At 40.8% G+C, this 27,182-nt stretch overlaps 2 protein-coding genes and 1 pseudogene across 9 annotated transcripts in view; 2 read left to right on the top strand and 1 right to left on the bottom strand.

Moving 5' to 3' along the window:
• Positions 1-27,182, bottom strand: part of HCFC2 (host cell factor C2) — an 88,802-nt gene that overhangs the window by 5,041 nt on the left and 56,579 nt on the right. The gene's annotated exons all lie outside the window — the stretch shown is intronic.
• LOC147372347 (uncharacterized) lies at positions 7,864-8,936 on the top strand (annotated as a pseudogene). Its single transcript, XR_015164009.1, has one exon. The product of XR_015164009.1 is annotated as an uncharacterized LOC147372347 (transcript).
• On the top strand, positions 7,864-26,841 carry NFYB (nuclear transcription factor Y subunit beta). Of its 7 annotated transcripts, none has more exons than XM_086401091.1 (9): positions 7,864-7,926; positions 10,520-10,606; positions 16,046-16,266; positions 18,599-18,692; positions 20,731-20,861; positions 22,834-23,031; positions 24,256-24,337; positions 25,029-25,108; positions 25,707-26,841. In XM_086401091.1, the coding sequence occupies exons 3-9, from the start codon at positions 16,165-16,167 to the stop codon at positions 25,737-25,739; spliced, it is 720 nt and encodes a 239-aa protein (XP_086257217.1). In that variant the 5' UTR covers positions 7,864-7,926; positions 10,520-10,606; positions 16,046-16,164; the 3' UTR covers positions 25,740-26,841. The 7 variants fall into 7 exon arrangements, with proteins under 7 accessions (XP_086257217.1, XP_086257220.1, XP_086257216.1 ...); XM_086401093.1 differs by lacking the exon at positions 7,864-7,926 and adding an exon at positions 8,632-9,093; XM_086401092.1 differs by lacking the exon at positions 7,864-7,926 and adding an exon at positions 8,634-8,772.

Here is a 27,182-nt window from a genome sequence, read left to right as displayed (position 1 = left end):
CCTTATATCTTTCCCAGCATCAGGGTGCTTTCTAATGAGTTGGCTCTTCGCATCAGGTGGCCAAAGTATTGGAGCTTCAGCTTCAGCATCAGTCCTTCCAATGAATATTCAGGATTGACTTCCTTTAGGATTGACTGGTTTGATCTCCTTGCAGCCCCTGGGACTCTCAAGAGTCTTCTCCAACACCACAATTAAAAAGCATGAATTCTTTGGTGCTCAGCCTTCTTTATGGTTCAACCCTCACATCCATACATGACTACTGGAAAAACCATAGCTTTGACTAGATGGACCTTTGTTGGCAAAGTAAAGTCTCTGCTTTTTAATATGCTGTCTAGGTTTATCATAGCTTTTCTTCCAAGGAGCAAGCATCTTTTAATTTCATGGTACCGTCACCATCTGCAGTGATGGATGCCCAAGAAAATAAGGTCTGTCACTGTTTCCGTTGTTTTCCCATCTATTTGCCATGAAGTGATGGGACCGGATGCCATGATCTTAGTTTTTGAAATGTGGAGTTTTAAGCCAGCTTTTTCACTTCTTCTTTTGATTTGAGGGGAAACTCCCCTCTCCCAAGCACTACATGTTTATTAGCCATTTGTATTTCTCTTTTGTGAGTTTTCTATTTTATGTCCTTTGCTTGTTTTTCTGTTGGAGATATGTGTTTTTCTTATCAATCTGTATGCACTTCACACATAAAGATATTAACAGTGGGTAGGCTTTTTTTAAATAACAGCTTTATTGGGATGCTGTTTACCTACCGTACTATTTAACCATTTAAAGTGTACAATTCAATGGTTTTTAGTACATTGACAGATTTGTGCAACTATCACCGCAATCAATTTTAGAACATTTTCATCACCCCAAAAGAAACCTCGTGCCCTGTCACTGTCACCCCTTATTCTCCCATCCCCTCCTGGAGTTCTAAACAACCAGCTGACTTTCTGTCTCTATGGATTTGCCTCTTCTGTACATTTACTATAAATGAAATCACATACTCTACGGTCTTTTGGGTCTGCCTTCTTCTGCATAGATGTTTCCAAGGCTCATCCATGTTGTAGCATGTGTCAGAACTTTATTTTTATGGCTGAATAATATTCATACACCTCATGTGTTTATCCATTTATCAGTTGATGGACATTTGAGTTATCTCCACATTTTGGCTATAATACTGCTATGAAGCTTCAGGTACAAGTTTTTGTGCAGATTTTTTTTTTCTTTCTATTGTTCTTAGGTATATACTTAGGAGTGGGGTTGATTGTTGGGTCAAATGTTAACTCTATGTTTAACTGTTTGAGGAACTGTCCAAACAGTTCCACCACAGCTGCACCTTTTACATGCCCACCAGCAGTGTATGAGAGCTCTGTGTATGAGGATTTCCCCACATCCTCAACATTTGTCACTGGCTGTTTTTTATGATAGCCAAACTAATGGTTGTGAAGTAGAATCACACTGTGGTTTTCACTTGCATTTCCTTTATAATTAAGGGTGCTGCACGTCTTCTCACATGCTTATTGGCCATCTAAACATCTTCATAGAGGATCGTCTATTCAGATCTTATAAACAGGATTTCTATAAGAGAGATTGGGGTCAGAATGAACTTGCAATGGGGTGAGACTCAGAGGAGGTGTTAGCCTTGGCTCCCCCACTTACTAGCTGTGTCATGTCTGGGTTTCTTAAATTCTGAGCCTGCTGTCAATTCTTTTAAATGGGAATAATAATACCTACTTCACAAGGTCATTGTGTGACTAAAATGAGAAAACACGTGTGAATGACCAGAGTACCCAGTATGCAGTAAACATGCTGTGAGTGGGAACTATTGTCATGATTTTTAAAAGGTAATAACATGGTAATTGGAGAAGGCAATGGCACCCCACTCCAGTACTCTTGCCTGGAAAATCCCATGGGCGGAGGAGCCTGGTAGGCTGCAGTCCATGGGGTCGCTAGGAGTCGGACATGACTGAGTGACTTCACTTTGACTTTTCACTTTCATGCATTGGAGGAGGAAATGGCAACCCACTCCAGTGTTCTTGCCTGGAGAATCCCATGGACAGAGAAGACAGGTGGGCTGCCGTCTATGGGGTCGCGAAGAGTTGGACACGACTGAAGTGACTTAGCAGCAGCAGCAGCAACATGGTAATACTTGGGTTTCAGGAAGATTAATCTGAACCTGTCATAGTAAATAGATCCAAAAGAGACTGCAGACAGGGTCACTCGTTCAGAGAAGACAACAATTGAAGCGAAAGCAAATAAAATGAGAAAAAGTTGTTCTCTGGCTTTCATTTCTATCAATTTTTCCACCGGTCCTTGGCCTGGGCAGCCCTAGAACAGAGAAAGATCCTTTTCAGATGGATCAAGGATGTTTTAATCATCTTCATATATTAATTCATCTAATCCATGCAGAACTAGTGATGAATACGTTTTGAATATTTGATGAACACTTCATAGTAACTTGAGGAATCTAAAATATGATTATTAGCTCTGTTTCTCTGGAGAGAAATGATACATATGGCTTTGGTAATTTCAGGGTCATTTATATTATCAATTAAAATGCAGATCTCCCTTGATTTATATGGGGTTACATCATTACATCCAGATAAACCCATAGGAAGCTGAAAATATTGTAAGTTGAAATGCATTTAATACACTTCACCTACTGAACATCACAGCTTAACCTAACCTACCTTAAACACGCCCAGAACACTACATCAGCCTTCGTGCGTGCATGGTAAGTTGCATCAGTCGTGTCCGACTCTGTGTGACCCTATGAACTGTGTAGCCCATCAGGCTCCTCTGTCCATGGGATTCTCCAGACAAGAATACTGGAGTGGGTTGCCATGCCCTCCTCCAGGGGATATTCTTGACCCAGGGATTGAACCCGTGTCTTCTACGGCTCCTGCTTTGGCAGGTGGGTTCTTACCACCAGCTCACCTGGTGAAGAGCACCCAGGAAGCCCTTAAATCAGCCTATAGTTGGGAAAAGTTATCTAACACAGAGCCTATGTTACGATAAAGTGTTAAATATCTCATGTAATTTATTGAACACTGTACTGAAAGCGAAAAGCAGAATGGCTGTGTGGGGACAGAAGGGTTGTGAATGTACCAGTTTTTACCCTCATGATCTTGTGGTTGACTGGAAGCTGTGGCTCACTGCCACTGCCCAGCATCCTGAGAAGATGAATACCATCAGTCTGAAAAATGATCAAAACTCAACATTTGGTGGATTCCCTGGTAGTCTAGTGGTTTGAGATCCATGCTTCCATTGCAGGGGGCATAGGTTTGATCCCTGGTCAGGAAACTAAAGGTCCTGTAAGCTGCACAGCCAAAACAAAACAGAAGTCTCAAAATTTGAAGAACAATTTTTACCGACTGTATATTGCTTTTGCACCATTGCAAAGCTGAAAAACCAAAAATTGAACCATTTTAGGTTGGGGGCCATCCATGTGGTGTTATCCAACGTCTGCTCATTCACTCATCCCATACGTATCTCTGGAGCATCTACTATGTGCAGACACTCTTCCAGACCCTGACTATACAGCAGTAAACACAAGGTCTTTGCACTCAAGGAGTCTATATTGTAATACAGTGAAATGTTAAAAATCCATTCACTCAATAAGTATTTTTGAACACCTACTATGTGCTTGGGATGCACAAAATAAGCAAAACTCCTTGTCCTCATAGAGCTTACATTCTAGCAGGCAAAGACAGACAAAACACAAACAAAATAAATAAGGAAGCTCTATTGTCACCCTGCTTATTTAACTTCTATGCAGAGTACATTATGAGAAACGCTGGGCTGGAAGAAGCACAAGCTGGAATCAAGATCGCCGGGAGAAATATCAATAACCTCAGATATGCAGATGACACCACCCTTACGGCAGAAAGTGAAGAGGAACTAAAAAGCCTCTTGATGAAGGTGAAAGAGGAGAGTGGAAAAGTTGGCTTAAAACTCAACATCCAGAAAATGAAGATCATGGCATCTAGTCCCATCACTTCATGGGAAATAGATGGGGAAACAGTGGAAACAGTGTCAGACTTTATTTTGGGGGCTCCAAAATCACTGCAGATGGTGATTGCAGCCATGAAATTAAAAGACAATTACTCCTTGGAAGAAAAGTTATGACCAACCTAGATAGCATATTGAAAAGCAGAGACATTACTTTGCCAACAAAGGTCCGTCTGGTCAAGGCTATGATTTTTCCTGTGGTCATGTATGGATGTGAGAGTTGAACTGTGAAGAAAGCTGAGCACGGAAGAATTGATGCTCTTGAACTGTGGTGTTGGAGAAGACTCTTTGAGAGTCCCTTGGACTGCAAGGAGATCCAACCAGTCTATTCTGAAGGAGATCAGCCCTGGGATTTTTTTGGAAAGAATGATGCTAAAGCTGAAACTCCAGTGCTTTGGCCACCTCATGCAAGAGTTGACTCATTGGAAAAGACTCTGATGCTGGGAGGGATTGGGGGCAAGAGGAGAAGGGGATGACAGAGGATGAGATGGCTGGATGGCATCACTGACTTGATGGATGTGAGTCTGTGTGAACTCCGGGAGTTGGTGGCGGACAGGGAGGCCTGTCGTGCTGCGATTCATGGGGTCGTAAAGAGTCGGACACGACTGAACGACTGAACTGAACTCAACTGACCGATAAATAGCATGTCGGAGGTGATAAAGTGTTACTGAAAAAAAAACAATAAAGCAGTTAAGAGAGAGTGGGGGAAGGGAACTGAAATTGCATTTTTAATATTTATTTATTTTAGCTGCATCCCCAGGGCATGTGGGATCTTGGTTCCCTGACCTGGGATCAAACGCATGCCTCTTGCATTGGAAGTGCAGAGTCTTAAACAACGGACCTCCAGGGAAGGCCCCTGGTATTACAGTTTTTAGATAAGAGAACAGGCTGGTGTCACAAAGAAATGGCAGGAGGTAAGAGAGTGAGCTGTGTGGTTATCAGAGGGCAGCATGTGCTAGGCAGATGGAATAGCAAATGCAAAGGTCCTGAGGCAGGAGTGTTCCTGCCATAAAGATAAAAGGAAGTGGAGTGAGCAAAGGGGAAAATAGGATATAAAAGTTAGAGGGGGAGTAGAGAGGAAATCCGGAGAAGGCAATGGCACCCCACTCCAGTACTCTTGCCTGGAAAATCCCATGGACGGAGGAGCCTGGTGGGCTGCTGTCTGTGGGGTCGCTAAGAGTCGGATACGACTGAGCGACTTCACTTTCACTTTTCACTTGCATGCATTGGAGAAGGAAATGGCAACCCACTCCAGTGTTCTTGCCTGGAGAATCCCAGGGATGGGGGAGCCTGATGGGCTGCCGTCTATGGGGTCGCACAGAGTCAGACACGACTGAAGCGACTTAGCCGCAGCAGCAGCAGCAGTGGTGTACAGACTAGGAAAGTATGTGCACCCTTAGTCGCTCAGTCATGTCTGACTCTTTGCGACCCCATGGACTGTAGCCCACCAGGCTTCTCTGTTCAGGTGGATTCTCCAGGCAAGAATACTGGAGTGGATTGCCATGCCCTCCTCCAGGGGATCTTCCCAAGCCAGGGATCGAACCCAGGTCTCCCTCATAGCAGGCAGATTCTTTACCATCTGAGCCACCAGGGAAGCTCATGGACTAGAAAAGGAACGAAGTCAAATTACCTGTCCTTTGGCCTGTAATACAAAGTCAAGATTAGTCCAGAGAAGGTCTTTTCCTAAGCATTAAATTGTGATCCACATCCCTCTCTTTCACCGTGTGATCATGAAACATGGTGGATGTTGACTGGAGGCTTCTGGAACACAGGTTTTAGAGGCACAGAGAACACAGGTTGTCAAGGCTGGGTAACTGGCATTCAACTGCAGAGGGGGTGTGGCCTGGGTCTCCTGTCTCCTCGTGGTAGCTCCCAGGGGAAAGACAGTGCTTTATTCACCTTTGTAGCCCCCACACTCCTAGCACTGTGCTTGTGGACAGTAGGAGCTGGATAATCTGTTGACTCTGAATTAAGTATGTAGATTAGATCAGTGGCACTGAAATAATACCATAGGAATTCAGGGAAAGTAGTCAGCCATCTTTGCATCTTTTGAGTCATCATCCAGTGTGTGGATTCATCATACTTCCAGTTCTATTCTTCCTTTTTTATACTTTCTACCTTTGAGTACATGATTTCACTCCTAAAACTATTGATAATCATAAAGAAAGGGAGGAGTTAAAATATAGGCCAACTTTACTCCTTTTTAGCAAATAACAGTTTAAAAACAGTTTGATGGAGGCGACTTCCATTGTGGTCTATTGGTTGGGACTTCGCCTTTCAATGCAAATGGTGTGGTTTTGATCCCTGGTAGGGGAGCTAAGATCCCACATGCCTCAGGGCCAAAAACCCAAACATAAAACGGAAAGAATATTGTAACAAATTCAATCAAGACTTTAAAAATCATCCACATTAAAAATAAAAATTTTAAAAATAAATAAAAAGTTTGATGGAGATTGAAATTCATGTAATACAAATATCTTAAGTTAATGGGCCAAGTTTTTTTTTTTTTTAAGGGCTTTCTATGTGCATTTACTTTAAGTAAATTCCAAGCAATCCTAAGAAGTGGCTACTATTACTCCTATTGCAGAGGTAGTTACGGTACTTACCCAGAGGTGAAGAAATTTGGCTAGGGTCACATGCCAGTAAGAGGGGGAGTTGGAATTCAAGCCAGACTGTCTGATCCCAGGGTGGTATTGCTTACTTACTCCTCTTGGAATAATTTGGAGTCTTTCATTTGTTTTTGCTTTCTTATTTGCTCCAGAAATGTGAAAATATGCAGCTCAACAGTAGGAGCTTTATAAATAAAACATAGCTATATATTTTTAAATGATTAAAGCTGGAAAGTTTAATGTGGCACGGAGCCACTTGTTTAGTGGAAGTAAAGGGAACGCGATTCCCGGCTCTGGTTGCAAAAACCCTGCGCGCTTTGCAGCGAGTGGTGTCTGGCTCGCCGCCCATCTGTGATGTTGACGGTCCAGGGAAGACCGATCCAGACTGCACTCAGCGAAAGACAGCGAGGGAGCTTGCACCGAAGCAAGAACGGGCCATGGAGTCTTGCAGTCCAAATGTCATCTGGTTGGGAAAAGCCACACGTTGGTGTTGCAATATTTTAAGGGATGCGCAATATTTTAAGGGATATGCAATATTTGAAGCTGGGGTGAAGGCTCACTAGTCTGACAACTTGTTAAACCTGAAGGAGAGGACTGTATCTTTAGATGGAATCTGAAAAACTAACACCGGAGCTCGGTGGTCGACTGAGAAGGACCGCTGTGCTTGTGGCAACATTTACAGCGACACAAGGCGAACACGAGGTACTTTCAGCACCAGGAGGCAATCGCCGCACAGATCCACCCTGTAGCTCGGGTGTCGCCCTGGCCCGAGGCTTCTAACCTTGGTTTACCCTTCTTAAAAATCGAGGCGCAGGCAGCTGCACTCAGGCTGGTGAGACGCTTCCACGTGGGGGGAGGGAGGGGATTGAAAAAAGAGGGCGGGCTAAGAAATCACCCTTCCCAAAGCCTGGGGAAAACACCGCGGGAAGCAACTCCGCACAGACCTCAGCAGCAGCTCACTCGGGCCCTAGTCCCTGGAAGCCCCAGCCGAACTAGGAGGCCACTGGACGGCTAGGATAGCCCCGCAGGACCGGCCCGCCGCAGCCTGCAGCCGGTTCTGCAGGCTGGCGGAGCCTCGGCCACCGGGCGCGTGGGGCGGGGTCGGAGGCGGGGCCGGGGCCGGGGCGTGGCCGCGCCGGGAGGGCGCGCGGGAGGCGCGGAGGGAGGGTGTCGTGCCGAGGGAAGCGGCCCGCGGCGGAGGGAGGGGAGGCCGAGTCCTGGAAGCGGAGCTCCGCGCTGGGACTGGTTCCTTCGCAGCCATTTTCTGTCCAACCAAACAGCCGATTGGAGACGGGAGCCAACCAGGGCTGCATTGGAGGTTTGTGTCTCGCTTCGGCCAATGATCGCTCCTAAACCGACTCCACTTTAGCTCGAATGAAATGTCCGTCTCCTCCCGGCGCCGTCCCCGCCGCCAACGCCGCCGCGGCCGGGGGCACTCGCCTCCCTCCTGCCCACCCGCCCTCCCGCCTGGGCCGGGGCCGGGGCCGGGCGGGCGCCTGCGAGGCCTGTCCCGCTGCGGGCCCGGCCGGGGAGCGGGCGCGGGGCCGCTCCTCGGCTCTTTGTGCGCCGGGCCGAGGAGCGGCGGGACGCGGGCCAGGCCGCCTCTTGCTCGCCGCTGCCGAGCTCAGGGCCCGAAGCCGAGGAGGGAGCACCGGGGCACCGTCGGGCCCGCTCTCGGCTGCGTCCCGACCGGCTCCATTTTGTGCGGAGTGCCGGCCGTGGGGGCGGGGGACGCGGCCGGGACCCCCGGCCCGGATCCTGCCCCCACCCCCGGGCCTGGCCCCCTCGCGGGGGTTCCCGGGGACGCCCCCATTTCCGCCTGTCCGCCCGCCCGCGGGGGCACGGCGGGGCCGGGCCGCTTTGTCTGCTGCCCCGGCACCCCGGGCGCCGCGCGGCGGGCAGGCGGCGGGCGTTGGGCGCGGGCCCGGGCCCGGGCCTGGGCCGGGCGAGTCGGGGGGATGCGCGCCAGGGAAGCCCGCGCGGCGCGGGCGGGACTGACAGGTCGGCCGAGCGGGCCGGGGGGCCGGGGCCAGCCCGCTTACCTTCGTAGGGGAGGAAGCCAGGTCCCCGGGAGGAAGGAGTGGATTTCGTTTCCCCGCAGTCTGGTTTACGCGTAAAGAATGCAGCCATCTGGCGGCTTGCGGTCCCTGGACTTGCCCCGAAGGTGGGAAGGAAGCTTTCCGGATTGGGCTAAGGTTTTAATCTTTGGTGGGAGGCGGGGAGGATGTGCCGGGCCTTAGGAGTAGTAGTCTCCGAGAACAAAGAATTACGGGGCACCCACAAGTCGTAATCTTGCCTAGAGTACTTTAATGAGATGATTTAAGCAAGGTTAGGTAATGTAAGACTTGAAAAAAAAAAAAAAAGAATAGCATCCCTCTTAACCTGCGTGGACTCAACGGTTCGTGCCACGAATTGCCGGGATGGTTTCCGCTCTCTGATATGGAAACTAATCAACAATGTGAAGTGATGAGGTAACCTGATCAATGTAAGTGGCATTAACAAATAGGAATTTTACTTGTAAAATAAAAAGTTTAATCCCAATACCTCAAAAGGCAATTATTCCTTCCTCACACTGCTCCTGTAGTTTAATTTAGGGATTGCATTGATGCAAAACTCGGGTCTTGATGCCAGAGACTGGAGGGTGGAGGAAGAGTCTGCTGCTTTTCTTGGATACAAATTTGCATTTCTTTAAACATTAAACAGATGTATGCATTCCCTTGAGCTTTCACATATATCATAACCTGCCTTTAAGAAAATATATACCATATGCGGTGATAGTGTTTTTAATGTAGCAAGTCTAAATATATACTGACTCAACTATTTGGGTGAGCGATTGTAGTGAGGTGTGCACCCCCTCCCCGAGCAAAATACATAAATATATACAGCTCCTACATTTTAAGTGTTCTGAAGATTCTCCCCCTACCCTCCTCCAGACTCCCTTTGAAAAATAACACTTAAAGCTACAAGGAAGGAATTTTCCGGGCAACTATAGGTTAGAAAGAGGACGTTATCTGAAAAGAAATTAGAAATTGCTCTTAAGATTATAGCAGAGTAGACAGTGCCAGCCAGTCTTGCTGCCTAGACCCTTGTAATGGCATTTTAAAATTCAATTCAGTGGTTACGATTTTTTCTGCTATTTACTAGATTTCATGCTTGAATGCATATCCATATTTTTTATTCCTTTAAAAATTAACACTGAAAGGGTGTGTTTTTGTCCCCCTCATTCTCCATTTACTTGTTTTACTTGAGAAAAGGAAAAGCAAATGAGAAAGATTGTAACGTTGTAGTTGATGCCAGTTAATTCAGCTATTTATGCCTTACAGTGAGAATGAAGTGCTTTCCAAATGCAATTTTAGTCCAAAATGGTGGTGCCTTAAAATGATAAATAAAGGTTTTAATTGATTTTGTTGTTCTCTGGGCAACATTCGTCTTCTCACTATAATATGGGATGTTTAAAAGCATATATTCTGAGATAAATTTGTCTCCCCCTTTGAGCTTTTGGACCCTAACAAAGAAAACCCTCAGCAAAAAATTAAGTTGATAAGTCTGGGTGTTGGTGTTTTAAATAGTTTAGATACGTGATGTGATTTTTTTTTTTTTTTTTTTGGTCTCTTGCATATTATATAATTTGGTGTGTTGTGATGAATATTTATGATGAACATGACTAAATATATGTTGGAAAAGCAATATCTCTCCCCAATGGCATTAACTTTTTTGTAAGTTTTCCAAAATATATCTTCCAATTTAACAAACATTTATTGGGTGCTTGCATTTTGCATCATTTTATTGCCATATATTACATTAAATAATAGTAGGTAAAATTATACATGCCTTTAAAACTTTTACTAGGAAGAAAGCCTATGGGCTATACCTTTTTTTTTTTAAACTACTAATAGATGTTTATCTTCTAGGGTGAAATTGGGCAGAGATTAGACACCTTTTTTAGGCAGGTGTTCTTGAGTACCACTGACAACACGGTTCTCGCGTATTTCATGACAGTAAGTATGTTTTATCATTCTGGTTGTTAATTAGATTTGAACTGTAATTAACTGAAAACAAAATTATAACTGGTTTATACTGGAGATTCCTGCTAGAATGAGTGCCTTTCCCCAGATAGTACCTTTCCCCATTCCTGTTGCTTCCTTCTTCTCAGTGACCTGCATGTATTAAGTATTTCCTCTGGGCCGCAGGGTTAAAAGTTGTCCCATCTCAGGTGGCTGGCTGTTTAGCTGGCAGGGCTTTAGTCAAATTGAATATTTAGAGGCAAGTTATGTGTGGAACAGAAAATGCTGGTTCTAAGGGTAGCACAAGTGAAAAGAGAGGTGTGGTGGGCTGGGTAGCTGGGAATGTCACAGAAGGAACTAGTAGGGCTGGAACTGAGCCTTGAAGGATGAGTAGGGCTGGATAGGTAGACATTGTCGCCAGAAGTTGAACCCTGAAGGCAGGGCTGAGTGACTTTTGTTGGTGGCAGGGAAGTGGATCTGCATGGTGCAGGTGGGGATCTCACAGGGTAATCTAGTGAAGAGATACCACTTGGCCTGTCTGAATACTTACTTTTGAATGGGATACTATGTCTGTGACATGAGGCATGTCACAACTTCCTTGAGACAGGATTACCTCACTCATTAAACAAAAGAACTGTACCTGGTGATCCATAAATAAGGTTTTTTAGCCCTGAAGAGAGTTGAAAATCAGTTTTCAACTGGTTTAGTTTAGTTAGGTTTAAGAAGGGAATCACTCATGTAAAGCCATGAAAACTAGGTTTGGATTTGACATGGAAGACTTTTAGAACCATCATAGGTTCAAGAGCTATAAAAGCAATGTTTCAGTGACATTAGTCTTAAAACATTATGTACCCAAGTAGGTTGGATTGTAGTCCAGTGGAAAGAGAAAAGGAAGGGCATATCCAGAAAACATTTAAAAAGAGGTCACAGATTAGGTAGAGCTTGGAGGAGATGGAAGAGCCTACGATGACACTGTATAATTAGCCTGGAGGAATAGAGAGATGGCATTGTTCTTAATGGAACAGTTCAAAAGGAGCTCCCCTCTACTGCCTCCCTGCAAGGGATGGGGAAGTTGAATTTCATTTTCCAGTATCTTAAGTTTCCAGTGGCAGGATAATCAAACATATCTTACAGGCCTGGCTTGCGTGAGTGGCAGTCACGATATGGTTGTAGATGCAGGATTTATGAGCATAGAAGTGATATGTAATGAGTTTATTAAGAAAGTAAGGGAAGAAAGAAAAAATGATTGTTGGTTAAAATTAACAGTTAAGTGGGATGGGAGGGCGCGGGGAAGAATACTGCTTTGGAAATGAAGGAGAATTCCAAGCATAAATGTGGGATTAGCAGAAGCCAGCACTACAAAGAATAGTAGAATGGTCAAGTAGGTTGAAGGCAAAATCTCTGGCAACTTTTGTGAGCAGTTTCACTATCTTGTTGGGATGGAAACGCACATGTTACGGAGTTTCAGTTGGAATGAAGAGGGTGTGTAAGGACTGTCAGGGTGAGAATGAACCAGAATGTGTAACAGAATTAAGGTTGTAGGTGTCTGTGTCCTTCAATGTGTTTAATGAGGGAGATTAAGAATGTTTAAGGAAGAATGAAGAAGCTGGTATCAGAGATGAGGAATCATTGTGTTACTCCTTATCTACAGAGATAAGGAACTGATCCAGAGATCAAGTGAAAGGGGTTGTGTGAAAGAGAAAACACTTATGCCTGGGAAGAAGATGAGAACTGTATTTGAAGAGCCAGTAATGATACTAGGTTACATTTGTTGAGTTCTTACTTTGTATCATGCATTTTGCTAAGTGCTTTTTATACAGTACTTCGCTTCATAGTAGCTTCATTTTGAAAATGGGAAAGTTAATATTGTCCTTGCTTGAGGAACATCTTTGAATGTTTTCAGTATACAGTCAGTAGACTCAGAATTTAGAGGGGGCAAATTAAAGATATAGGCTTAAGGACTATTTGAAAACCCATCAAGAACAAATACTGTACAGTACTTGGCATATGAGACTCCAGACTTACTCCCATTTAGGGTGCCACCTTTGGCAAGTCATTAGCCTCATATAACTTCTGTTTTCTCACGTGTTTCATTGGGTCATGAACATTGCATAAGATATTTAGAAAGTGTTCAGTAAGTGTTAAACATTAAAAAGAGCACTATTTACACTTTTGTGCAACAAATTATTCAGTTCAGTCGCTCAGTCATGTCTGACTCTTTGCGACCCCATGAATTGCAGCACGCCAGGCCTCCTTGTCCATCACCAACTCCTCGAGTTCACCCAAACTCATGTCCATTGAGTCAGTGATGCCATCCAGCCATCTCATCCTCTGTCGTCCCCTTCTCCTCCTGCCCCCAATCTCTCCCAGCATCAGTCTTTTCCAATGAGTCAACTCTTCACATGAGGTGGCCAAAGTACTGGAGTTTCAGCTTTAGCATCAGTCCTTCCAAAGAACACCCAGGACCGATCTTTAGAATGGACTGGTTGGATCTCCTTGCAGTCCAAGGGACTCTCAGGAGTCTTCTCCAACACCACAATTCAAAAGTATCAATTCTTCTGCACTCAGCTTTCTTCACAGTCCAACTCTCACATCCATACCTGACCACAGGAAAAACCATAGCCTTGACTAGATGAACCTTTGTTGGCAAAGTAATGTCTCTGCTTTTCAATATGCTGTCTAGGTTGGTCATAACTTTCCTTCCAAGGAGTAAGCGTCTTTTAATTTCATAGCTGCAATCACCATCTGCAGTGATTTTGGAGCCCAAAATAATACAGTCTGACACTGTTTCCACCGTTTCCCCATCTATTTCCCATGAAGTGATGGGACCAGATGCCATGATCTTCGTTTTCTGAATGTTGAGCTTTAAGCCAACTTTTTCACTCTCCTCTTTCACTTTCATCAAGAGGCTTTTGAGTTCCTCTTCACTTTCTGCCATAAGGGTGGTGTCATCTGCGTATCTGAGGTTATTGATATTTCTCCTGGCAATCTTGATTCCAGCTTGTGCTTCTTCCAGCCCAGCGTTTCTCATAATGCAGTGTTTCTCTGCATAGAAGTTAAATAAGCAGGGTGACAATATACAGCCTTGATGTACTCCTTTTCCTTTTTGGAACCAGTCTGCTGTTCCATGTCCAGTGCTAACTGTTGCTTCCTGAGCTGCATATAGGTTTCAGGTCAGGTGGTCTGGTATTCCCATCTCTTTCAGAATTTTCCACAGTTTATTGTGATCCACACAGTCAAAGGCTTTGGCATAGTCATTAAAGCAGAAATAGATGTTTTTTCTGGAACTCTTTTCCTTTTTCCATGATCCAGCGGATGTTGGCAATTTGATCAACAGATTATTAGTGTAGTTAAAATACTGCCCCATCAAAAAATTACAGAATAAAATTTACTACTTAATCAGCTGACCATTTATTGCACTTAATATTTTAGAGAACAATATTATCAGTTCAACTAAATACTTAGGATAGTTAATTTAATGGGATTTAACTCCTTGTTGGGATTTCTTATTTCCCTTGGATCTAATGATTTTAGGATAGTTAATTTAATGGGATTTAACTCCTTGTTGGGATTTCTCATTTCCCTTGGATCTAGTGATTTTAGGATAGTTAATTTAATGGGATTTAACTCCTTGTTGGGATTTCTCATTTCCCTTGGATCTAATGATTGATCATTCTTATCAGTATCCCTTGTGTTCTTTCCTGTTTGCTGTCTGGATGGAATCCACCACTTTAGCTTCTCTGTTCTTATCAAGCTTGTAAGTATCACAGCTGGACCTATTGGTTCCACTAGACATGCCTGGTCACCAGCTTCAGCTGGGCTCCCTTCATCACCCAGCACTCCACTCCCCTTGCTTTTGCATTCTCCAGGGAAAGCCATCTGTCTCCCCAGCTGTAAGAATCCCAGCGTTATCCTTGGTTTTTGCTCTAGCTCTTAGTCAGCCACCAAGTCTGCTGAGTTTACCAACGAAAAAGCTTTGTAGTCTCTGCTTCTGCTCTCCAGTGCTGTTTCCTGTCAATACTGGGAAAGTTCGTCATCTGGCCTGAACTCTTGCCCTAAACACAGCATATGGTTCTTACTGGTCTTCTGACCCCATTCTTGCTTTCCTTCCAGTTCATTGTCTACACGGGACTGTAACCAGAGTGATCTTTTTAAAAAGAAATCGGGCTGGCATTCTTCTGTTAAAACTCTAATTTGATTTACTCTTGTCCACAAGGCACTGCTTGACCTAGCCTCTACTTAGCTCATTCCAGGCCACCAGTACTGTGTCTCAGTTTCCTTTGCCTGGAACATTCTTGTCCTATCTTTGTTTGCCTGATTGCTGTTCACCTTTCAGTCTCAGTGTAAATGTCATCTTCTTAAGATGCCCTTCCTTGATTGAGGTCCCTTATGGAGTCAGCTCCAAAAGTGTATCATAAAACATCTTTGTTTTCCTCAGCATTGGGCACTAGCAATTAGTTAATGATTTATAATTATTTAATAGCTATATATAACATTTACTGAGTACTCTTATTGTACTATGCTCATCCCACTTGCCAGTTATTAGCAGGGAATTCAAATCAGATGATCTGATTCCAAAGCCTGTGCCTTGGAAATGTTAATGGGCTGCACTCCCCACCCCTTCTCCTTGCCCCCAGTTTACGTAATATTTGTCTTCTCTACAAGACAGGACAGAGACCTTGTCTTTGTTGTTGACCTGTTAGGTCATCAGCACATGGTACAGACCTGATAAATACTAGGTGCTTACTTGGTAAATATTTGTTCACTGGCTTACTTATGCTCTACAAACTATTTTGAAATTTTAGTAGGAAGTTTTAGAACTAGAAAAAACCTTTGGGATGTATCTAGCAAGTTACCCCCCTCATTTTTTATACATATAAATAAGAGAATAGCTAGCATATTATAGGCATCAAAGATGAGGCTAATATGTGGAATGGTAAGAGCCTTGGGGATTCAAAGATGCGAACACTAATTTCTGGCTTACAGAATAGGGTAAATCAGATTCAGGAAGATGGATGAACACTGGGATTAAAGTATCAGGCAGGATTTTAATGGTAGAAAAATAGAGGAGAGGAAGACAGGAGTGGTGAAATGACAGAAAAGCTAAGGCTTGCAGAACCAAAGACACACACAACTAAGCGGATGATGTGTGGCTCATCTTCAAAGGAGGGATGGCGAGACGTGATGTCTCCTAAGTACACTGTGTGCCAAAGTCCATCCTTAGTAGGTTTCTGTTCTTTTTTTAATTCCGACAACTCTATGAAATACTTGTAGAAATATTTTTTGGAAGACTGAGGTTTAGAAGCTAATGCTATTAATTCTGGTGATGATCTTGCTGCTAATTCCAGTTCAGGACAAGATAATGTGACTTAAACTTTTTGCCTTTAATACTTTTTTACATTGTATTTATAAATTAATTAATCTCTTGCTAAGTTGCTTCAGTCGTGTCCGGCTCTGTGCGACCCCATAGACAGCAGCCTACCAGGCTCCCCCGTCCCTGGGATTCTCCGGGCAAGAACACTGGAGTGGGTTGCCATTTCCTTCTCCAATGCATGCAAGTGAAAAGTGAAAGTGAAGTCGCTCAGTTGTGTCCGACTCTTCGAGACCCCATGGACTGCAGACCACCAGGCTCCTCCGTCCATGGGATTTTCCAGGCAAGAGTACTGGAGTGGGGTGCCATTGCCTTAGACCATGGTTATTTCAACAGTCTTGCTCAAAAGCTAATTAAAAACCCAGGCTATCTTGTAGACATTGATTTAGCAAAAGATTTGTTACTGCTTCATCCCCCCCACCTTCCTAAAAAAACAAACTGGATTTGTTTCCAGTTGTACACACTTAAACAACCACTTTGATCCTGTCTCTGGTACCTTAATCTTCCCTAGGGCATTGTAAAAACCAGTCAATTCACAGCTATCCTAATTGAACTTTTTCATGGGTAGTAAATCCATCATCATATCTATTAAAGGCTATTCTCCTAGTATCTTTTTAGCATTTTAGGATCAAAATAGTGTTTTATAATTGGGTAATATTTCATGCATATATTAGCTGTTTAAGGTGGGGAAGGTGAAATTATTATTTCCATTTTGTATAGAAATACATTTAACTGGTAAGGATGCTTGTTTTTAGGGATCAGTGAGAGTCTAAATCCAAGCTCACTGACTATCGTTTACCTCCTCTTAGAGGGCACTAAGAAGCATCATAAATAGGTACCCTGTACTTCTACAAATTATTAAAAGTAGGTGAATTCTTTGCTCTGCCCCTCAACAGATGCATCAAATGCCATGTTGTTGAATACTTGGAAACTAGCTTGGTATTTTAGTATTATTTAATAGATAAAAATCCAACAGAGATGGAAAAGAGGTATTGCATAAGGACTCAAATATTGCAGTTAATAACCTCAAGTTTGTGCTAGGTCATGAACCTTGATAAACATTTTGGATTAGGTGTCTCCTTGAAAAACATATATAAATTAGATTTAATTTTGCTATATTTTTTATTCAGATAACACATTCAAAAAATTTCTACCCACAAATAGCCAATCCCTTATTGTTTTCAATAGTATTTGCAAAGCAGAAAGACTTCCAGGATTTGCCATGTTGGAATGGAGACAGTTCAGGACTTATGGTTTTAGTTTTTCTTCCTTCCAGATTCTCCTTCTTTTACTTCTGAGCAAAATTAAGCAGGGTTCTTATTTTGTTTTGTTTGAACTTTTTATTTTGTACTGGGATGTGGCCAGTCAACAATGTTGTGATAGTTTCAGGTGAACAGCAAAGGGACTAAGCCATACATATAAATAAGCAGGGTTCTTTTATTTTTATTTTGCCACACTGCGTGGCTTGAGGAATCTCAGTTCCCTGACCAGGGATTGAACCAGGGCCATAGCAGTGAAAGTGCCAAATCCTAACCACTAGACCACCAAGGGACTCCCAGGGTTCTTTTAAAATACTCATTTTAACACTCATTTTTGTCTGTGGTTATACAGGCACCCCACTCCAGTACTCTTGCCTGGAAAATCCCATGGACGGAGGAGCCTGGTAGGCTGCAGTCCATGGGGTCACTAAGAGTCAGACACGACTGAGCGACTTCACTTTCACTTTTCACTTTCATGCACTGGAGAAGGAAATGGCAACCCACTCCAGTATTCTTGCCTGGAGAATCCCAGGGACGGTGGGGCCTGGTGGGCTGCCGTCTATGGGGTCGCACAGAGTCGGACACGACTGAAACGACTTGGCAGCAGCAGTAGCAGCATAACACTTTCATATTTTAATATGCAGATCTCCAATCTCCCTGACCCCTCCTTTTCTTTTTTTCTGTATAAGTCAAAAGTCTGGGAGTAGGGGGTAGGGAGGAGTGAAAATGAACCTTTCAGTTCCAGGGGATGAGCTTGTTCAAAATGTGGGTATACTTTTGGGCTGCTTGGGTACAGAACTGTGCAAGAAATCCATGTTTCTTATACCAAACAATAGTTTGAACCAGGACATTGTCTCTGTAGAACTTCTGAGATAGCAAAGAAAGTCTGCAGCAAGAGCAAAAATGCTCGTGTAGGAATACACCTGGCTTTAGCAGGAGATCTGCACATGCTGGATATAGGTGACTTCCAGGTGACTCACTGACAAGCTGATTTTGGCTCTTCTTGTTATTCCAGGGATAAATTAGGTTGTAAGTCACGCTTGCCTATACGGTATTTGAGGATTATGCAATTGAAAAGAAAGACGTGTGTTTTAGATTTATTTCCCTGTAGGCTTATCACTTAATGGAGTGTAGGTAGGAGAATCGTTGGCATATGATTAAAAGGTTTCCAAAACAAGAAGTGGAAATGTTTTCTTTAGTAAACACTTTAGTAAATGTTTCTTTTAGTAAACATTCCATAGCTTAAAGCTATGTAAAATTGACTCATCCTATAACAGTTTATGAGCACTGAATCTATTATGTAGTTTTTTAGATAAATTTTATTGAAGATTATTGAAAAGCTTTTTTTTCTTGTAGATGGATGGTGACAGTTCTACCACAGATGCTTCTCAACTAGGGATTTCTGCAGACTATATTGGAGGGAGTCATTATGTTATACAGCCTCATGATGGTAAGAAAGCCACAATTAGAAACACATTCACAAGTAGGAAAAATGAGAAAGTGGAAATTTTATTGATGTGATGTTCTAGGTTACTTTTGTCTTTACAGGAAAATTTGAAATCTTTTGTCACAGTTCAGTGTTCGTCTAAAAGGTGTACTTGCTTATTTTTATTAGAAATAGTTTTCAAAAGAATGATGGGTTTTAGAAAAGAATTCTGTAATAGTATGCTTTTTTAAAGCTAGTACAGTTTCTTTAATTTGTTACTGATTCCCTACTTCAGTTCAGTCGCTCAGTGGTGTCCAACTCTTTGCGACCCCATGAACTGCAGCACGCCAGGCCTCCCTGTCCATCACCAACTCCTGGAGTTCACCCAGACTCATGTCCATCGAGTCAGCAATGCCATCCAGCCATCTCATCCTCTGTCATCCCCTTCTCCTCCTGTCCCTAATCCCTCCCAGCATCAGAGTCTTTTCCAATGAGTCAACTCTTCGCATGAGGTGGCCAAAGTACTGGAGTTTGAGCTTTAGCATCAGTCCTTCCAAAGAATACCCAGGACCGATCTCCTTTAGAATGGACTGGTTGGATCTGCTTGCAGTCCAAGGGACTCTCAAAGAGTCTTCTCCAACACCACAGTTCAAAAGCATCAATTCTGCGCTCAGCTTTCTTCACAGTCCAACTCTCACATCCATACATGACCACTGGAAAAACCATAGCCTTGACTAGACGAACCTTTGTTGGCAAAGTAATGTCTCTGCTTTTGAATATGCTATCTAGGTTGGTCATAACTTTCCTTCCAAGGAGGAAGCGTCTTTTAATTTCATGGCTGCAATCACCATCTGCGGGGATTTTGGAGCCCAAAATAATACAGTCTGACACTGTTTCCACTGTTTCCCCATCTATTTCCCATGAAGTGATGGGACCAGATGCCATGATCTTCGTTTTCTGAATGATTGTATATGAAAAATTCTTATTCAATTGATAGAGTAAACTAGTTCTTTAGTGGGTGGGTGCTAGCTATTATATTTCCAGTACTTATGAGCATATGTAGTTTTATTTTTTATTCAATATTAAGTATTAACTGTGTATTAGAATGGCAGCATTATGTTGGCCTGTTAGAAATAATTTGCTTTTGTGGCATTCTGATGAGTAGAATTAAAAAATACTAAGATGAAGGTAGTTGACGGTGGGTGATTGATTATTTACTTCATTTTTAAACAATTCAAACAAGTTAATTTTGATAACATCATTTTAAAATTGAATCAAGTACCTTTCTTATGTAACATATATAAAAGAATGGGAAGTTTACTTTCAGGATACTGCATTTAATCATAAAAGGATACTTGTACTGTGAACACTTCAGTTATATCTACATCTGTATAATTTGAAAATTTACTTTTTGTAAGAAGATTATATTACCGCTATAGCTTTGTTCAGAAACTATTACTACCTTAGTAATAATCCAATTGGGTCAGTAATATTCACGTCCAGTTTTTCTGTCCTATATAAACTTGGCTTTGGATAAACATACATCCTCTTAATACATCCTCTTAGCTATATGCATGGAGCCATAGATCAGTCTCTTATGTTTTATAGCTAAGTTATGTAACAAATATTTATTTGTTCAACAACCTCCTCTGTTGAAGCTGCTTTACCAAATGGAAGAACATAAAGCTGATACTGGGCCTCAGCCAAAAGCTAAGAGGAGAATGAGAAATAAGAATTACAGAATGTGTTAGAGAAGAGACAAAGAAGCACATGTGATATTTTGTGAGAGAGATCGCTTCTGAAGGTGCAGTAGAGACGTATTTGAGCTTTTTGGAGGGTTAATAGGCAGAGTTGAGGATAAAAGTATTCTAGGCAGTGGGTTTGAAATTAATGAGGATATTTATTCAGTATGGCTGTGGGAAACTTGTGTAAAGACCTGCCATTTTAATCCTGAAAAATAATTAGGAGATGAATCAGAATGTATCCTAGGTTGTTTCAGGGTAGTCTTCTCTGTCTTGAAGTAAAAATTATGAGAACCTATAAACCTGTTATTTTCCTTTAGATACTGAGGACAGCATGAATGATCATGAAGACACAAACGGTTCAAAAGAAAGTTTTAGAGAACAAGATATATACCTTCCAATTGCAAATGTTGCAAGGATAATGAAAAACGCCATACCTCAAACGGGAAAGGTAATGCAGAGGAGAAATTTAACTAGGTTTTATTTTTCAGGGGTGAAGAGGGGGAAGGTCAAACTACATGAACACAGTTCATGAATGTAGTTAGCTATTGATTTCAGTCATTCAGCCTTTCAGCAGAATACTTAGTTCAGTGGTACACACTTGGTTACTGAGCAGTGTTCCAATTTCAGTTTTCTTATATCCCCCAAGCTCCCCCTCCCCCACTTGCTGGAAGCAGATAAAACAGAATTAAGAATCATTTTAAAAATAGGTACATTGTTAGAACTATCAGGTTTGGGGTCTGTGAAGTTGTAACTTCTAAAATGTTGCATCAAAATTGGATCATGTTGGACTAATGGATATTCCCCCCAAGTCTATATATCTGGAAACTCTGTCTATAATTGTAAATGTTAATATACATTTAAATTTCAGCTGGCATGATTTTTAAAAATTTTTATTTATTTTTGGCCATGCCCCATGCATGGCATGTGAGATCTTAGTTCCCCACCAGGGTTTGAACCTGTATCCCCTATGATAGAAGCCTAGAGTCTGAACCACTGGACCACCAGGGAAGTCCTTGGCACGATATTTCTAAGTTGTTTTGTCTCATAGAGAAACACCCATATAAATAGTTAACCTATAACAGCTTTAAAAACTTATTGTCATTCTGCTTATCACTTGGTCTGAACTGAAGTCCACACTTTTTATATTGTTTTACATTGCATAATAAGCTTTCTCTCATTTTATTGTAGCTTAGAAAATACTTAGGAAAGTAATAAGGCTTACAAGGAAGTATATTATTAAATTATATTGTTAGATGTTGCAATTTGAGTGGTCCTCCTGTGTTAAGGGGAAAGAAGCACAGCTGCTACTGACTGCTACCTAAGCAGGCCCGCGCCACAGGTACTGTGGCCACAGCCACCTGTGGTTACTGAGCACTTGAAATGTTGGCTGGTCTGACTTGAGATGTGATGTAAATATAAAACATACCCCAGATTTTGAAGGCATAGTATGAAAAAAAGAATAAAGATACCTCAATTTTTAAAATGTTTTTTATTGACGTATACTTCAACTTTTAAAAGGATTCTATGTTTAAATGGTAATATTTTGGGTTTATTTGGTTAAACAAAATATATTAAAATTAATTTCATCTTTTCTTTTTTTTTTTTTTTTTAGCGTAGCTGCTAGAAAATCTAAAGTCCTGTATACAGCTCACATTATATTATCTTGCTTGACTGCATTTATGCAGTAACTCTTTGTTATTTTTCTCCAGGATGTAAAATAGGCATGGAGGTGAAAGTGTGTTTCAGGAAGGATTTGGTTATTGCTGTTAGATGTGACTTTGGAATTGCATGGTTTACTCTATTACAGTTTCACTTTGAAACCCTAGATCGCTTAGTGAAGAATTGTTTTTATAATGAGATGACAGGTGTGTGCTTCTTTTGGTAGGCTTTTTCATAAACTCAAAACCTATTCCTGACACTTCGTGTCTTTATTAATAAAAATGTCACTAGATGTCATTATTTCACTCCCTTGTAAGCCTTACACAAACTTATTTTGTTTTTAAAAACTTTCTGGTGTCCTCACTGGTGGAAATGCCACGGCAGAGAAGCAGGACTTGAGTCTAGCCCACAGTACACTCCAGACATAACAGGATTGATTTTCTTGAGCATTTGGTTAGTAAGAATTTTCATCTTTATTGGGTAATAGAGTCATCTAGTGGTTGCTTTTGTACCTAAATTCTGTTTTCTGTGAATAGCTGTCAAAGCCTCTCTCCTTGTATTTGAGTTTTCAGTCTCACTCTGGGGGTTCGAATTTTGATAGCATGCATTATTCAGTGTTACTAGCAGATATTTTTAAAGATTAAAGGTTAACAGTCATTAACTGAAATTTATATTCTTCTGAATAGCCTTTTATTTTTGCAGGTTGTTAGGAAAGTGGTGATTATATGCCCTGCAGATTTACCTTTGATTTTTCTCCTCAGATTGCAAAAGATGCCAAAGAATGTGTTCAAGAATGTGTAAGCGAGTTCATCAGCTTTATAACATCTGAAGCAAGTGAAAGATGCCATCAAGAGAAACGGAAGACAATCAATGGAGAAGATATTCTTTTTGCCATGTCCACCTTAGGCTTCGACAGTTATGTAGAACCTCTGAAATTATACCTTCAAAAGTTCAGAGAGGTAAGTAAAGTGTCTCCCATTATGCTTTTAAGAAAATTAAGGTACACTATTCCCTTTAACTTTTTAAACATGTGAATCATTTCTCAGAAGTATGTAATCACTTATATTATTGAACTTACATAGTAAGTCCTTTCTTTTTCCCTTTGTTTATTATTAATGGCAGCATAGTTATGTAATGACTAAAAGAGCATGGACTCTGGATTTACACCACCTGGATGCTGAACTCCATGACCCTGGGCAGACTATTTAAGTACTTTAGGCCTTGGTTTCCTGGTCTGTAAAGTGAGGCTAATAATAGGACTTAAGACAAAGTAAAACAATCCATGTACAACCCTTGGCCTGGCACATACTGAATGGTCAATAATGTCATTAATACCACATGCTGTTATTGTTACTAATTTTAAAGAGGTAGTATCTCAGAGCTTGGGGCCGTTTAGATAAAAAGATAGGGAACTACAACTATATCATTTTCTTATATTAATTAAATTTTTCTATATCTCATGTTTGGTTTTACTTTGCCTATGGTATGAATTTGTGCAAATGAATTGAGATCAGCATATTTTTAAATTCTACACTCCAACTTGGGTGTCAGATTCATACTACTCTCAAAATATTTTCTTAATGTCTTTAGTGTTAGAATCCCATTAACTTTGTGATATCTGTACAAAATGACTGGAGTAGGAAGAGAATATGTTAATTCTTTACAGAACTTTTCCAGATCTTCAGCATCATTAGATCATTAGAACCTGAGAGTGGACAGACACTTAAGTGGTCTTTGATCCAAACTGTAATTCTGATTTAGGAATTTTAAACTCCCAGCTGTCTGCCTCAGTGCTGCCCAGTTGGCCAAGAGATGTGTATATAGTTAAATGATATTGGGATCACTTGTAGTAGATTTGCAAGCTGAGTATATTTTGCAGACTACTTCATCTGTAATTGGACTTTTCCTTTTGACGTAGTGTCGAATTAGAATAACTTTTTACTCATAAATATTTTAGATTTTCTAGGTCATTACTAACACTGTCTTGTGATGACTACTGCATATATAGCAGTTAGCATTTTGAAGGACCTCTCCATATGTTATTAACCAGAAGTGTTAATAGTTTTATAATAATAGAAGCTTCTAATTCTGTGAACTAAGTAAGCATTCTTATTTAGGAAGTAGGTTTTTGTTGCTGCTGTTGTTTTGAGTACAAGTGATTACTGTTTCATTTTCTTCCCCAGGCTATGAAAGGAGAGAAAGGAATTGGTGGAGCAGTCACAGCTACAGACGGACTAAGCGAAGAGCTTACAGATGAGGCATTTAGTAAGCAGTGTTATGATACATTTATGCAACTAAATTGTTGGCAGTGATTAACAGGATATGTCTTTAGTGGAACTTTTGGAATATTAGCACTGTGTGTTTTGACATAGCACTATTTTGAATAGTTCTTACTAGTTCATGCCCTTATATTTGAAGTCTGTGAGAGATAAGTGTGTACATTTTAATTATGCAGAGATTATAATCTTTTACCAATAGTTCTGATTTCCATAGTCCCTAATTTTTTATTTAAGATTCATGAGATAGGAATATTGAGAATTGTTTACAATATTAAATCTTGCGATTTAAATAAATTTGAACTGAAGGTTTCTTAAAAATTGAGACGTTAGGCATTGGTGAAATAAAAGGTCTATGGTGACTATATTTCTCATGTAAAATTTATATGTATATATTATATATTTCTCATATTTAAAATACATACTGCTTAGTTATATAAGTGTTGTTCTCAGCCAAGCCTAAGCCTAGAGTTTAGGTGTATTTATGAATCAGAAACTTAATCCATCTTTTATGCACATGAGCAGTTAGTACACTTCAGAAAACTGAAAAAATGCTATAGGAAAAAATGTGCTTTTGGGGAAACTTTTTTTAAATGGAAAATCACCCAGCCTTAAGATTCAGGTCAAGAAAGCAGATGCACTTCTTTGCCTACTTTAGCATTTGTTTGTTTGTCTTTTAGCTAACCAGTTACCAGCTGGCTTAATAACTGCAGATGGTCAGCAACAAAATGTTATGGTTTACACAACATCATATCAACAGGTACTATACTTTTTTTGTATTTTAAATTACTTAAATTATATTCATTTTTTTTTTAAATCACAGTTAACATCAACATAATTATTAAGAACTGGATAAAGAGGGTTGTTAAAAACCATTTTCTCAAAATATATAACTGTGTATAGTATTCTTTTACAGTTACAGATATGTACACAGATGTTCATTTAGTCTGTCCTTCATATCCACGGGTTCCACACCATGGATTCAACCAGCTGTGGATCATATGCCGTCTCCAATCTGTCGTTGGTTGAATCCGCAGATGGAATTTGCAGGTGCGGAACCCATGGATACTGAAAGCTGACTAAAGGACTTGAGCATCTGTGCATTTTGACATCCACAGGACATTCTGGAACCAGTCTGCCGTGGATATTGAGGGAATGAGTGTATTCACACAGATTTCTATAAAGATATACAAGAGATTATTGAAGTAGCTCCCTTAGGTAGAAAGAATGGAGATTTGGGATGGGAACTAGTCTTATGTTTCATTGCCTTCTGTTTTTATTCTTTGAATGTTATAGTATACATGCTACTTTTAAACTATTTTCTTTAATTATGCTCAATTTAAATTTTCAAATCTTAGATTTCTGGTGTTCAGCAAATTCAGTTTTCATGATCTGAAGAAATGATGGAACGGAGAGTATGGAAAAACAAGTCTGTATACAGATTCTGGAACAGAGACATTAGAAGGAACTGACTGGTGAAAAGATGTCTCTTTGTATATTAAATAGCTGTAATGTAGCTTCCCAATGCTTGACTAATTGAGGTGTTAATTCTGACTTGAGAATCTTTTTCATGAATGATTTTAAAGAAAAATTTGGATTTTAAAGGTATTAAAATATTTTTGTTTTGTACGAGAGTTTGTTGCTCTGTATGACTCCTGTATGCATTGTATATTGCAATTTATTACTGTCAGAGATTTGTAGACAGTTTCTTATTTTCATATTGAATCATGTTACTTTTGTAATTCAAGTAAGCAGCTGGGTTAATTCATGATGTTTGCCCTTTTAATAAAATATAAGGGTAGAGTTCATTTTGAATGCAAGTTGCCTTTATTATAAATTTGAGTTTGTCTTGGTTATATAATATCTTGCATGATAACCTAGCTAGCTTTTTAGCATTTGCCATATTTATTAAAAATTAACTTTTTTTGTAAAACATTCATAGCTTAAACAGTACCATTTTTTTTTAATGTAAGTGAGAGATTAAGTGTGAATGCAGAAGCAACTATTGTCTGCCCTATTCAACTTGGTGCCCGTTAACAGTGTTTACACTGTTCCTTGTGCCTGTTAAGATAGTTTTAGTTTATTGGAGCTTTTGTTAAGACAAGATTTGTTTTCGAGTTATATTATTATGAGTGTTGGAATTCATAAGTTTATTGTAGTCCTAGTGCTCTAGAAATGGTGCCCCTTTCATTTTGTGTATGATTTTTCCAAAGCATATCTTCAAATACTACATAATACCCTCTTCCAGAAGAGGAATTTTAGTCTGATGGTAAATGTCCTCATTTTACCTTTTTAATTGAAATGTCAAGTTTCCTAATATACTATGGGAACCAGGAAATGTCAGACATCATTGTGTGTGTACAGACCTTTTTTGCATGGGTGAGTGAATGAAATGAAGAGCAGAGTGAGTGCTGTGAATGGTATGAAGGAGAAGCTGCCAACTTCTAGTGTGCTGTCTTGATCTTTGCAATAAACTAAATTTAGATAATGTAACTTTGTATAATTTAATAGCACTGCACTTGGGTTGTTGCTTTTTTAAAGTGAGGAGATTTGTATTTTCTCACCTGTTCTTTTTGGTGATAATTTTTTAATCAACAATTGCTCTTGTATAGTTTGCCTAAAAGACACTTTGAGTGACTGTCATCTTGAAAGAACACTCAAATTTACAATGGAGAAGCAATTTCCCAGATATGGGCTGGACAGAAACATTTTCTTTGCCAGAAGGAGGTTTTGAGGGCACAACTGGGATAATCTGAAGTTAATAACTCCCGCTTTACCTTCCCATTTAAAGAATAATCTTATTACAGAAAATTCAAATAGGCAAAAAAGGGTGG

The sequence above is a fragment of the Bos grunniens genome, chromosome 5 (assembly GCF_055505025.1).
Source record: "Bos grunniens cultivar Pamir isolate PY7600 chromosome 5, Bosgru_T2T1.0, whole genome shotgun sequence".
NCBI lineage: Eukaryota > Metazoa > Chordata > Mammalia > Artiodactyla > Bovidae > Bos > Bos grunniens.
The sequence above is the reverse complement of the archived record's forward strand: the minus strand, read 5'-3'. Positions and strand labels throughout refer to the sequence as shown.

Coding starts and splice junctions, on each gene's coding strand:
- NFYB (XM_086401091.1), top strand. CDS start 16,165: ATGCAAGTGAAAAGTGAAAGTGAAGTCGCTCAGTTGTGTCCGACTCTT. Junction 20,862..22,833: donor CCATACCTCAAACGGGAAAG/GTAATGCAGAGG, acceptor TTTTCTCCTCAG/ATTGCAAAAGATGCCAAAGA. Junction 23,032..24,255: donor ACCTTCAAAAGTTCAGAGAG/GTAAGTAAAGTG, acceptor TTTCTTCCCCAG/GCTATGAAAGGAGAGAAAGG.